General features: G+C 40.9%; 1 protein-coding gene across 3 annotated transcripts in view; it reads left to right on the top strand.

Moving 5' to 3' along the window:
* Positions 1-13,511, top strand: part of nlgn1 (neuroligin 1) — a 211,653-nt gene extending 198,142 nt beyond the window's left edge. For 2 of the 3 annotated variants that reach the window (XM_053855124.1, XM_053855116.1), the window contains 6 exons: positions 1,909-2,175; positions 2,259-2,620; positions 2,713-2,873; positions 5,727-5,883; positions 6,978-7,055; positions 8,310-13,510. In XM_053855124.1, coding sequence (XP_053711099.1) covers positions 1,909-2,175; positions 2,259-2,620; positions 2,713-2,873; positions 5,727-5,883; positions 6,978-7,055; positions 8,310-8,912 — 1,628 coding nt within the window. In that variant the 3' untranslated portion in view covers positions 8,913-13,510. Of the gene's footprint in view, positions 1-1,908; positions 2,176-2,258; positions 2,621-2,712; positions 2,874-5,726; positions 5,884-6,977; positions 7,056-8,309 lie in introns of all 3 variants that reach the window. The other variant, XM_053855132.1, reaches the window with a different exon arrangement.
* Positions 13,512-14,094: the final 583 nt, after the last annotated feature.

Below are 14,094 nucleotides of genomic sequence, written 5' to 3'. Positions count from 1 at the left end.
AAGGAACGTATTTGACTTCATTTGTCTTACAATTCCTACAAGTCCTACAATTTGATCACAGCCCTCGAGTACACTGAATAAACTGGAAGAAAGTGGACGCAGCTTTGTGGAGTCTAAATAGAACCGACAGTCGTAGTTCAAGTTTGATATCAGAATCAGGTTAATTTGGTCACGTGTGAACATGAGCATGCATGCAAGGAATTCTGGGGCGGCCATTTTGCCATTTTACTCACTAATTCACAAGGTGTGCAAGTGTTTTACAGGTATTGAACCTTTCATGAAGGGCTTTAGAAAAGTGGGAACTGAAACAAAGACTCGTAGCATACAGCTACTGTGATCTTAAATAAAGCAGGTAGAAGGACATAAATTCTGGTAGAGATCAAACCACCGGGATTATGAATTGAATTTGGTGGAATCTGGTGAGCAGATAAAGTCTGTACCATTTAGCTGTAGTGGGGAAAATAAAATCAATAAAGGCTAGACGACTGCGGAACTGAACGAAGCAGGCCTGAGGCTGTGCCAATGGAACCAAATTAATTTCAGGATTTTATATATGCACTCACTATGACATAAGAGAAATCTAGATAATATTGTTCAAACACACATCACTCATTCAACGAATTTGGAGTGTGATTTCTTCTTCTAAAAGTTGGCTGGCTAGTCAACAGCGAGAGTGTTATGCGCCCAACTATTGCTTTTTTTTACACTGTAATGATTGCACTGTATACTTACACTGTAATTGGGCAAGTACCTTTAAAAATGGAATGCATTATTTACTACTGGATATTGTCTTTTCAGAACAATTAGATGGGGTCCAGCAGCAAATCATTAGACATTACGGAACTTTTACTTCTACCATAACAAAAATAAGGATTTGGTGTTTGGTTTGCTGATATAGCAGCGTATTACACATGTGGTGTGGCATCATGACCGAGCGAGGGACACTGAGGCTAAGAACAGTACAGTATAATGTCTACATTTATGACTCATGGTACACAGAACATTTTGTGACTGAGATTATTTCATTTTGTTCCATGTATTACTAGTTTCTCTGATCTCATTGCTTTGTTTTGGTTACAAGTTTGATGTAAGTGTGGCACCACACTAGAAGTTCAGATACATGAATTTCATAAGGTAGGCAGATCCTATGGCTTCATATACATAGTCAGAACTTTGAGCCTTTTATCCAGTTACTGAAAAGAATATGATGGTAGAGTCCAGTTGAGCAAATTTGAATGGGTAATGCTTTATTCAGAATTATTTGTGTCGCGCATTACTAAATGTTGTTCTGGGTATTATATTACAATATGTAATATCACGTTTTTTTTGTTGTTGTTATGTTTGTTTGTGTTTTTGTTATTACAGTAATGCATAACTTTAAGTTCCATGTATGACAGCGCCTGATTAAGCGAGACAGAGAGAGACATCAATAACATTTGTGTTTCAGTTTAGAAGGCTCAATTTTTAAATATCTAATAATGATAATCTTTACTGATTTACTTGACCATATAGACACACATTATTCATCTTCTGTGTCTTTCTGCGACCCCTGTGAGGTGGTTGCCTCAGCTACAGAGAGGTGAGGTGTCAGGTAGCAGCACCTGTCCTCTCCATGATCCACACAGAATACACCATGCCCTAAAACTGCCCTAAACAAAGGCTGACAGCGGTGGTCCATGTGTTATTGTTTCTTTTGTACAAACGTAAACAGCATCATATAACATGCATTGTAATACAGCATGCCCTTTCTATAAAACTGTAACAAACCTGATCACAAAATTAGACTTGAAAATATGTGTAACAATGTATAGAGTTCTTAGCCTTATCTAATTTTACCAACCATATTGTCTGTGTTTCAATGTTTGACTGTTGGTCGGTAACATTTGTCGTGTTGTGCACTTTCTCCAGGCTTGTTTCAGAGGGCCATCGCACAGAGTGGCACAGCTCTCTCCAGCTGGGCGGTCAGTTTCCAGCCTGCAAAGTATGCTCGGATGCTCGCTCGCAAAGTGGGCTGTAACCTGGAGGACACGGTAGAGCTTGTGTCATGTCTTCAGAAAAAACATTACAAAGAGCTGGTGGATCAGGACATCCAGCCGGCCCGTTACCACATAGCTTTTGGGCCTGTCATCGATGGCGACGTCATCCCAGATGATCCCCAGATCCTGATGGAACAAGGTGCAGTGGAGAGATTCTCAATTCTTTTTTTTTTCTTCTTTTTTTTAATGTTCAAGAAAAATGAAGGCTCTTTTCCGTTGCAGGTGAGTTCCTCAACTACGACATCATGCTCGGTGTGAACCAGGGGGAAGGACTGAAGTTTGTGGAACTGATCGTGGACAACGAGAATGGTGTCCAGGCCAATGATTTTGACTATGCCGTGTCCAGCTTTGTGGATGATCTCTACGGTTATCCTGAGGGCAAAGACATTCTTCGAGAGACTATTAAGTTCATGTACACAGACTGGGCTGACAGGCACAACCCGGAGACGCGTCGGAAAACTCTTTTAGCTCTATTTACTGACCACCAGTGGGTGGCACCGGCAGTTGCCACCGCAGACCTGCACTCAGCCTTCGGGTCACCAACCTACTTCTATGCCTTCTACCACCATTGCCAGACAGAACAGGTAAAGTGACCTGATTTTGTGTCACCCTCAAGTTTTCGGGATAATAATCTTCAACAATAAAACATTTTTAAAAATGTCCTTCTGTCCATTAGGTGCCGCCATGGGCTGACGCAGCCCATGGAGATGAGATCCCATATGTTTTTGGACTGCCTATGATTGGACCCACTGAACTGTTCCCCTGTAACTTTTCCAAGAATGATGTCATGCTCAGCGCAGTGGTCATGACCTACTGGACAAACTTCGCCAAAACAGGGTATGACCTTAAACACGCAAAGCCTCCTTGCAAAATGCAAAACACAAAAAACATGACCAGAGAAATTTATATAACGCTTCCATGGATGAAAACACAGCTCTGTTTTCGTTCTTTCCTCAGCACATTGTTTTTCATCCCAAAGTATTTTCTCACTCTCTCTGAATTACTCCGAATTAAGTCTTTTTACAGGAAATATAACCATTAAATTTGCGGTGTTTAAAGCTTAGCATCATTAGCATCTCTATAGTCACAGTTTGGCTTTTGTGTTTCTAATCTCAAGCAAATCTTCACTGCGAGCTAATCTGTTTCCAGTCCACCAAAGAAAAGCCTGAACTGAACCTCAGGATGCCCAGAGAATAATGGCGGACCAGATGCTGGATAAGCTGAATGCTGTCTCTGAAATCCACTCTGAGAGTGTTTTCCATAATTAGTAGCACTGTTGAAATGCGTCTTGCTCTGGCCCTGCAGTGGCCCGCAGCGATAAGTCAGAGTTCTAATTGTTAAGTATATGAGAGCGTAACCGGGACCCCTTTTCATTGCTCTGCCCAGGAGCCCTGAGGGGAACTAAGAGGCACTAATGACCTACCTATATAATCCAAGATTGACATTGAATGCTTGGTACCTGGGAGATTTATGCCTCCAAATTGAATGGTGAAGTGTGCTGCTGATGAGCTCTGACTGGCTCCGTATGCCACTCTGAGACAATGAGGCGCTGACTGGCTCTCAATGAGTCTCCATCACTCCTCTTTGCTCACAGGACTAACTTGCAAGTACAGACTCTTCACTTAATGGACTTAATTCAATGGTTATATATTATCAGAAACACGCTTAAATGTATATATATATATATACTAACAGCCGACTTACGACCTGCTTGACTTACACAACACGTACAACAGTTACGGCAGCACAGTATCCCAGCGTCTCACTCCCACGCAGCGATCTGCAACGACAGTAGTACCTATAACCCTCGCACCGGCTACTTTATACTTACTGTGTTTAAAGACACTAGTAATTTAAGTGTCTTTTCAAACTCTGGGAGGGAGACAAACCTCGTCATCACAATGTGCGACAGTGACGTCGCAGGGCACTGCATTATATTCGTTCATTTTTTCCCGGACTTTTCAACTCTTCTTCAAGTATTACTGAGAAATCCCTTTTCTCCAACCAGACAAACCCACCTTTCAGGGGCTTTGGCAGCGTATAGTCACGTGTGACACAATCAAACATCATGCAAAGTTGGCCTGAACCACTATTTTCGCTTCAAATCGACAACTTGATATAAAAGAAAAAAAGCATTTTTTGAATAAAAAAATGCACTGCAGAAACCATTTCGACTTTCCGACCCATGTCTCATTGTTTCATCTTTATTTGATCATTTTGTCGAGTGTCAAGAGCGGCCTCCTCCGTCGTCATGGTGACCCTTCTGCGTAAAGTGTGATTCAAAGACTGCATGCAGTGTTGAACATTTCAGCTATTTTAAATTGTTGGCGACCGAGAGAAGAATGGAAGTCAGTAGCGAGTGTTCAGCCAAACTATCTAGAGCCTTCTGCTGACAGCATTAGCCAAGCTACTGTGGCCAGGCAGAGTTGACATTAATTTGTTGTGGGTTTATCTACTTTAATGCACTTGGCATAAAGGCATATATGAATGCAAAATTAAATAACTATATAATAAATATAATACATGAAACAGAGAAATACAAATATTACAAATTAAAATATAATATTTTATAGCAATAACTCATAATTCTGTTATTGTGTCTTGTGAATCAAATAAAAGTGTGTAAAAATGTGAAATTTTCTTCTTTTTTCAAGTCCACTGGTGAGAATCAACATAATTCTTTCCAAATATAAAATTTTAATAATTAGTAGTAATATCTCAATATATATATGGCTAAGAAAAATGACTCTCAATGGCAATTTTTTTCATTATCGTGCAGCCCTGTACAGAAAGAGATGCACTGACTGTAAATGCATATTGACAGGAACAATGGCTCGCCATTTCATCAGCATCATTTAAGTGAAATGATCTCTGTCAAGTGAGATAGCTCTGGCGTCCTGACAGGCAGACCCAGCACACTAATACTTGCTTGTCCTGGGGAAGCCTCTCTATCTCTGGCAGGGACCGCCTGGATAAGAGGGATGATCGAGCCTCTTTGACTGCTGCCCAATAAGAGAATGGGTAACACCCTCCAGTCAACTTCATGAAATCTTAGGACTACACTCTTTTGGTGGATAGTTTTGGAACACACTAGTGTAACTCTGAACCAATGGAGCTTTAATCTGTTGCACCTTTTATGGAGTGGTCTAACAGAAACAGATGAAATAAACTGGTGGTAAAAAAAAGAACACACTCTATATATATAGGCTTTGTTTTTATCATATTCATATTCACAAATTGTGACTTAGACTGCCAATAAATCTCAGATTTATCTTCAAACAAGGCTATTTTCTCTGCTGGATTGTTTTCATCTTTCATTAAAGGTACGTTCGCAATGATGCAGCTTCAGCCCATAAAGCTTTCAAACAATTATGAAATTCTATCAGGTGTAATATCTCTAAGATGGTTGATTAAATTTTGATGCCGCGGGGTTCTTACCTCTGCAACTCTGGGTTTTCTTAATTACTGTGATGAGCCTGAGGGAGTTCCAAGTCCTTGCTCAAAATTCGGAATATAATAAAGGCGGGTTGTGAGGAATGGGTCCTCTTCATCATACTTCATTGCGCTTGCAGTGCCCTTCAGTGAGGTCACATATTCATCATGGAAAATGCTGTTGAAAAATAGTTGACAGTCTTTTTCATCAGCAGGTGTCATGCTGTAATGTTCACGTTTCCTCTTCTCCCGTCTCAGGGATCCCAACCAGCCTGTGCCCCAGGACACCAAGTTCATCCACACCAAGCCCAACCGCTTTGAGGAAGTGGCGTGGACCCGCTACAACCCGAAAGAACAACTGTATTTGCACATCGGCCTTAAGCCTCGGGTCAAGGAGCACTACAGGGCCAACAAGGTAGAATTGAGAAGAGACAGCTTATGATCCTTTCCCAACACACAACAGGATTGTGTTCCTTCACAATCATGGGGGTTGTGTCGCAGACCCCTCTGTTAAACCATTAAAAACTGTTAAGCTCACCAAACATATCCCAAACAGCTTCTTAACTCCTTGGATTTGTTGAAGAGTTCAGGTTAAATTTAAAGGCCACAACCTCAGATCAAATGCTGCTACAATGAAATAGTCTTCTACTACAGTACTTCTTCTTTTACGATACAGTTCATCATTTGGGAGGTGGAAAAAGAACAAATTTGAGAGCCAATTTATTGAAAAGATATCATATTTGGGCTGATACCTCTGACCTATTCACACCTCTGTGCAGCCTGTATCATCCACCCTTTCACAATACTATTTGATCACCAGTTCTTGAAGGTTATTACTGATGTAATGTTTGCTTACAAACATGTGTGAGGATGGTGGGAGCATTGCAAGCGTTGTCAATGATGTTATCTTCGAACGTACCTAGAGGATCATTTTTTTCCTTCATGTGAATTCAAGCAAACATCATTACGCAAAAACACTAGCGTGTGTTAGCTTCGCATCTCCCCTGAGGAAGTTGTCTAGTGTTTAACAGCACTTCTGTCTGACAGTGAGCTGGAACTCTTAATCAATATTCCCTGTTGTTGCCGTGCATAATTCATTGTTATCATCAAAATGCTGTGTTTAGTTTGATGAATCAGAATGATTTACATGTAAAATTATGCAGCCATTTTTGGGGTCTTGTAGTCTGTGTCAAATGTATTATTACTGGAGCTCCTTTGTTCAGACCACGTTTCTACTTTTAAACCATGTTTCCATGTAAGTGTTGATCAAACTGCATTCATTTTCAAATGATCAAGATAATAATGGCGCAGATTTGCTCTCCACTAACTATGTATGTCATCCATTATATATGATTAACCTCCAAAGAAAATCATAGCTGGATCATTGTTTGGTTTTGTTTGATCAGTGCAATGTGGTTGCAGATGGAATCCAGCGTAAATCAATGTGTTTAGTGTCTGCGATATTTTCAACAATTACAATGAAAATTGAAGAGTCCTTGCTTCCCTCAGGTCAACTTGTGGTTGGAGCTGGTTCCCCATCTGCACAGCCTCAACGAAGTCACTCAGCTTGTTCCCATCACTACCAAGGTGAGTGACCTCTCTTCCTGTAGTACATGGAGTTAGACCACTGCAAGACGAGTCCTCATCATTGAAAGTGAAACAGCTGAGCCAGCAGTGATGGCGCGAACCCGTAGCTACTACGTCATTGTGCCGATAAACAATACTCACTCTAAACAACAGTCCCAGGTCACCTAAACACAACCTGGAAACCAACAGAGAAGCTCCTATGCGCCATGACAATACCTAGGCGACAGTGTGTTTTGATCTGAATGGATATGTTCTTTGACTGGGATGCAGGCACTGTGAATCACATACACCCCAAATGAAGACTCGGATATAGTTGTCTTCAGGTTCGCCATGCAATGAGCATATATGCATACAAAACTGAAATACAAATGTATAGGTTCACATTCATCTGAATCACAGTAACAGTCATTGTTTCTTATTATCGTCACAACCAGGAAAGTAAATGATCTCTTTAAGAAAATAGAACTCAACAAAATGTTTCTGCTAATGGACTTATTAATATATTTAACTACTCGTAACACTAATACTCGCGCGCACACACGCTTCAGTACAATGCTAGTGCAGTCCGACAGTCTTATCATTTCAGTTATGTTCCTGTAAAAGATCACGAGAACTGTGACTAACTGGCACCAAAGCAATTGATTCTCCAAACAGCGCTCTTCAAAACAATATAAAATAAAACCTGTGTACTTATTTCCCCTGCATGAAAAAATAAAAAAAAGTTTAACATCTTATTTACCTGCTAAATCTTAGCATTAGATCATCACCATCATTGATGTTCTCTATTTAACACACACACCAAGTAAACAGCCATAATTGTGGCCGACTAGCTGGTTTTCTTCATGGTCATTTTCCGCTATACCAGATGTTATTTAAAGTTATGAGAATCAAAATTTCACCCATCAATAGGTCTAAATGTCAACAGATTTTTGTGCAGCTATGTATAAGGAAAAGATGCCCCGTAGGAATACCTAAATAACAAAAATATATTTCAATAACATGCCCCAATCCATATGATTTTTGCTCGTGGGAGTCATGGACTCGGGTACAATGAATTATGTTGATCAATATTGAGGGCGTTTTATTAGCTCCCTTGAGCCGATGCTGACATTAGAAATTGTTGTTGGCTTAGATGCAACATAAATTATAATGTCTATTATATATATATATATATATATATATATATATATATATATATATATATATATATATATATAAAAAAATCATTGCTAATATTGGCCTTGGTGTCTGCAGGTCCCTCCAGCCGAGGCCACTAACCGTACTCCGAAGACCAAGGTCCTGGTAACAAAGAGGCCCAACCCTACTCCGTTCCCAACAGAGACCCAAGACAGACACAACCAGCCCAACCTGTTGGACCAGCGAGACTACTCCACTGAATTGTCTGTGACCATTGCTGTTGGAGCTTCGCTGCTGTTCCTCAACATTTTGGCCTTTGCCGCTCTTTACTACAAGAAGGACAAGCGTCGCCACGATGTCCACAGACGCTGCAGTCCACAGAGGAGTGCCGCCAACGACCTGGCCCACACCCAGGAGGAGGAGATCATGTCTCTGCAGATGAAGCAGCACTCAGATTTGGACCGAGACTGCAGAGGAGTTGGGGATTCGTTGCACCCTCACGATGTACTTCTAAGGACTGCCTGCCCGCCGGACTACACTCTGGCCATGAGGCGCTCGCCAGACGACATCCCACTCATGACGCCAAATACAATAACCATGATCCCCAGCACTATGGGGGGGATCTCCTCATTGCACTCTTTTAACACTTTTGCTAACAGTGGGCAGAACAACACCTTGCCCCACCCACACCCCCACTCACACTCCACCACTCGTGTATAGCCCTTTTGCCGCCCACTACTGGCAGGACTGGCTGTTGATATCGCTGCCGATGCTGCAGACACTGTAGTCCAACACAGACAGATTTGTCAAGCGCTGACATGCCAGACTGGAGTATCCTGATGCTTGGGAATACACAAGGATGGAATGGCTTGTTGGATTTATGTCTGGCCAGAACCTGGAGTTAATAGAAAGTTTTATTCGAAAATAAAGTGACAGGATTTAAAAGTACAACACAATGGATTAAAAATGAGCAAAAAATAGGTGGAAGATGTTTTTTTTCTGGATATTGTAGCAAACATGGAACTACTTTTTTTTTGACAGAATGGATTCTGCCTTCAGGATCCTTTGACAAATGACTGCTCGGCGGTTTAATGTGCCACAGGGGCGAGGATGGTGAAGCTCTTTGTAAACAAACGTAAAGAGATCTGGTGTGGCACTGCCCAGAAGATACTGACAGCTGTGTAAACCAGCAGGGCTCTCACATCGCCGCAGAGGGCAATGTATTATATGGACAAAAAAAAAAAAAAAAACTGGAAAACTTGGACGCAAAAGAACTCTAGGAACGGTCCATGGACTTTTGGAAAGGGGGCGGGGACATATCAGAGAGACTGTCCATCATTTATTTTTGAGGATCAGAAACAATTTTATTGTATAGAACCTATTTGAATATCTATCTGTACATTAAGCACCAAGGCTGTTCACTCCCTCCTGTGTCCGGGGGAGTTGTACTGCTGATGTTCTCCTAGAACTCAACCAGTGGGAAAAGAGGATCCACCTGCTGGCGCCCTGTCAACTTGAACACCGAGAGCTGGAAGATTAAAAAGGATAATTGGATATTTTAGCACGATGCGCATGACAATTTATCTGCTTGATGGCTGCTCGGCTGATTATGTCATTATTGAGAATCATTTACACCCTCTTCTCGCGCTGGAGCTATTCCAGACGAGTGCTCCTGATTGGATTACAGGAAACACACAGAGGACCACGGAAAGCCGAGGTCCAAGTGCTGGATGGACTGAGGAGGAGGCAGACGAGAGGCTGGGCTCCAGTTCATCTTCTCGCCAAACCTGAAATAGCTTGGGTGGAGCTGAGCGCATAAGGACTAGTTTTGTACTCTGTGTGTTGTTACTACTTTTTGATAGTGGTTAAATCACATGACACTGTATCAGTCCAAACCATCAGATAAAAGTCTATGTTCTTTGCTATTCTACCTATTGGATCACCACAAAAGTAAGTACCTGCACTGTTGGTTCTGTTTTGTTTGTTTTTTTTCTTCTTATTTTTCTTTGGTAAGGGTGGCTGTTCAACGAGCGAATGAAGTGCTTTAGTATAAAGCGGAAGTAGAAGTGAATCTCATAGCTTGTTGATTTCTCTGCGTCTGTATGATGAGTATTTATATGTGACTAATATTGCTCAAACGCCAAACCCAGAATGATCAAAACGAAACTGACCGGGAAACGTAAAGAGGCGCGCGCCTTCTGTGATCTGTCTTTTTCTTTCTTTTTCTCCTTTTTTTTAAACACATCTAGCTTTCATCATTAGTCCAGGACGATCCTGTTTAGAAGTAGATAACGCGGAGGAAGACAGAAAACTTCCCACTGCAGAGGAGAGTCACTGTCAGCTTACTTTTACCTCACTTTAAAGAGCTACCAATTCTCCCGGTGACCTGGCTCTTTTTCAACTCTCGCTTGTCTGATCTTTTAATCTGAGTTTAGCAAAATGGTTTCCCCTCACAGCGCTCCTCTTCTGCGGGGCTGTCTGCTGCTGCTAACATCTTTAGGTCAGTGGAGCTGTAGCGACTAACAATGTTAGCCACCAGAGTCACAGTGTGTCATCCATCTGTAGACAGATCTGGTGGCTGAATCAAAGAGAGGAATACCAGGGATGGCAAGCCCATTGTGCTCGGATGTATAAATGTCCTCTGGTGCCGAGATGCTCTTTAGCGAGTTGAAACGCTTGTCTCACTGTTTTCTCTTCAATATGTGTTGTAAGAATAACTCCTGTCCCGTTTGGTGTGCTCGCTCGGCACTTTGCAGTCATTCAAAATGATAGCCTTAGTCTTTTTGTTAGCTTGTATAAAAGCCAATGCTGTGGGAGTCAGTATCCTGATGAAAAAAAAAAAAATCTCATTGACCCGATTGGTCAAGGCTGAATGAAGAGTTCACCAACAAATCATAACATTATTTACGACAACAGCGAGTCACAAACATCTGAATGAGGTATTTATAGAAGGCATAGTTTAGGTGCAAAAGAAAACTTGCCGTCAGGGTTTTCCACATGCTGTAGTGTCTGCTCTGGAGATTGAACTCAATCCAAAGATATATTGAATACAAGAGTGGGATTTATTATTCCTCCTTCAGAGAAATGATTCTGTATTTTCAACAAATATTTTCCGTTGACATTTCCCTTTCAACCGCAGTTATTATTTAGATGAAAATCAACCCAATACAAAAGTAGCATGCCATGAAAAAAGGCTTGGGATAAACAAAATTCCAGAGTGCGAAGAAGGTAGTCATTGCCCAATTCCTTTCACAACTAAACATCTGTGAGACGTTTTGATGCTTTATCCTTGTGAACTTGACCCCCAGAATCTAGACCAGGTTAATCCCTTCTCCTTTTCATCAGTGTAACATTTTTAAATCATTCATCACCTTAACCTTTGGCTGGCTACGTAGTAGACATGAAAAATTGACAGCAGAGAACTTTAGATACAGACTAACCGTTTCCTCTTCACAACCAAACAGTGGTCACTCAGTTCTCACGACAATATAACTAAAGGCGCTTCAAAAAATTGTTTCGCTATTAAAACCGTTGCCTGAGGTGGAGTTAAATTTGATTGCTCACTTTGCAATACAAAATAGAAGCACAACAGAACCAAGACATGACAATCAAAAATGACTGAATTTCACAGTCAAAGTCATTAGTTCTCCTCCTGAGATTAAGCAATTGATTAAAGAAAAGGAGAAAAGAAAATAGTGAAAGGTGAGCGGCAATAAAAAAGAAATAAAAATGTATTGCTGAACAGGCTGTAAAAAAGGGGAGAAACCTGGTTTGTTGGAAAAATAGTTAAACATTTAATTTAACATTCAGTAAGTAACGCTCATTTCGCAACACATGTCCGATTCAGATCCATCCACTGAAGGCTTAGTGTGACTGAACACAATGTAATAATGTTGTTTTGAGATATAATGTATAAAGGTTCCACTACTGCTTTCCATCAGTTTGTGGAGTTGGACCCAAATGTGATGACATGAGAGTCACTGATTCATGTCAGAGCATTTCCTAGTCAATGCCATATTTTTCTCCCTGAGCATTTTGGCCCCCTATTGAACAGCAGAGGTGTAGAAATGTTGTTACGAAGCATAAGTGCGAGGTCAGACACCAGTGCAGAGAAATTGAGATCTGACCACATGAAGCCACATCAGGTGGTAAAATACACCATTCATCCAATCATGTCATTGCAAAACAAAGTCTGCATTTCAGCCATAGAGGAAAGTGTGAATGAAAAAAGACAGTCTGACTGAGATAATGAGAAATGATAATAATACGTGAAAGAAATGTTAATGAAATCCCGCCAAGTGCTGCTTTCATGTAAATTGTTGCCCTGTTAAGAGGTATCATTCTGAACTACTTTGGCAATGTTTCAAACAATCCACCCTACAAGTTCACTTTGAAGGATGAACTAATATTTGCTCAATCTTGCTTTAATATACAAGAATAAACACTTCCCATTAGCTGCTATGTAGTTTACAAAGAGTGGAAAAATCCGAGGGGAGCTGCACTGATTCCGGTCTCAAGCAGGGTTATATTCAGTCGTGTGCTTTTCTTGCCCTCCTAGAATAGACATTAGCTCATCAAGTTCATAACATCAAGATTGTGAGGAAAGATCATGGTCCTGACTCGCACGCTGGAAGAGAGAATAGCTCTCCACAGTGACCTGCAGATACCTTGATGGTCTCACAAAAAAAGTTTGCTGCCTTCCAGTAAAACTGTTCCTCTTATGATTCTGATATTTCACTTTTAGTTTTTGTTTCACCGATATTGTTGAGGATTTTTTTTTCTTTTTCAGTCATGGTCAGCCAATAGCAATTAGCATTAACACTCTTCCGCATACTTACAGGTCTGATACCCACAATGAGGTCCGTCAAAAGCAGACTGAAGACAAATACAAACACCACTTGCACATGTCCCTCAAACCGTTTCCCCTCATTCAAGATGAATGACATGAACCCATTTGTCCGCAGTCTCGCTTTCACCGTAGTGACTGGACTGGTTCGTCTGAGCTGACATTGATGGAACCTGCATCTTCAGTTCCAGTTTGTCGAACAAGCGCTGCAAATGAATGTAACGCTTCATGTTATTTCTCTAACCTCAGATCACAGCGGACGAAGCAACCGCCAAACCTCACCATCGTCCAGCGAGGTTTTTTTTTCGCAGTGGATTTGTTCTCTGAAAATGGTGGGAAACGGTGTTCTCGATGTGAGCTGGTCTGGCATTTGTAATGTACATGATTTGTCACGTCTTTTTTTCGGGTTAAATAATAATTACTCTTCTGGAGCACAATAAATGATTTTAATATACTGACTCTGTGTTTCTTACTTTTCCAAAGTGCCGTGTTTCTCTGTGGGAAGGGCCTCAGCTGTCGTCAGTCCACACCATGGTGGGCAATAGACTATATATATAATTTTTTTTTTTGTCGATACAAAGTGGATATTTAATGTTCCGCAAAGATATTTCATCTCTCATGGTATTGGTGCTAATGGTGTCCAGTCCAAAGACTGGAAAGTGTTCATGCAGGGTAAATGTCATGATGCAATGTCTTCCTTCTCAGCTTCGGTGGCGCACTTGGTTTAAAAAAAAAAAAAAAAAGCTTGGATCCATTTCATTTGTTTTTTAAAGGCAAAGGTTAGGTAGATCTGTTTCATGAAACTTCATGAGCTCAGCACTACTTTTTATACATTGGTGCAACACAAAATGCTGGAAGTGGATGAGGTGTTTATACAGAAACAAACAAGCAAACAAAAGAGAAAAAAAAATGGCGCATCCATACTGTCTTGCACATGCACACTCATTTGTTTCAGCAGAGGGATTTTCAGCACAAAGACCCAGGCCACATACTGAAATGGAAAATATATGGTTGACTCATGAATCTTCATGAAGCAATGTCATTGTTTTTAGATTC

The sequence above is a fragment of the Synchiropus splendidus genome, chromosome 1, assembly GCF_027744825.2.
Source record: "Synchiropus splendidus isolate RoL2022-P1 chromosome 1, RoL_Sspl_1.0, whole genome shotgun sequence".
Taxonomy (NCBI): domain Eukaryota; kingdom Metazoa; phylum Chordata; class Actinopteri; order Syngnathiformes; family Callionymidae; genus Synchiropus; species Synchiropus splendidus.
Note: the sequence above shows the minus strand (reverse complement) of the source record. Positions and strands in the feature narration are given on the sequence as shown.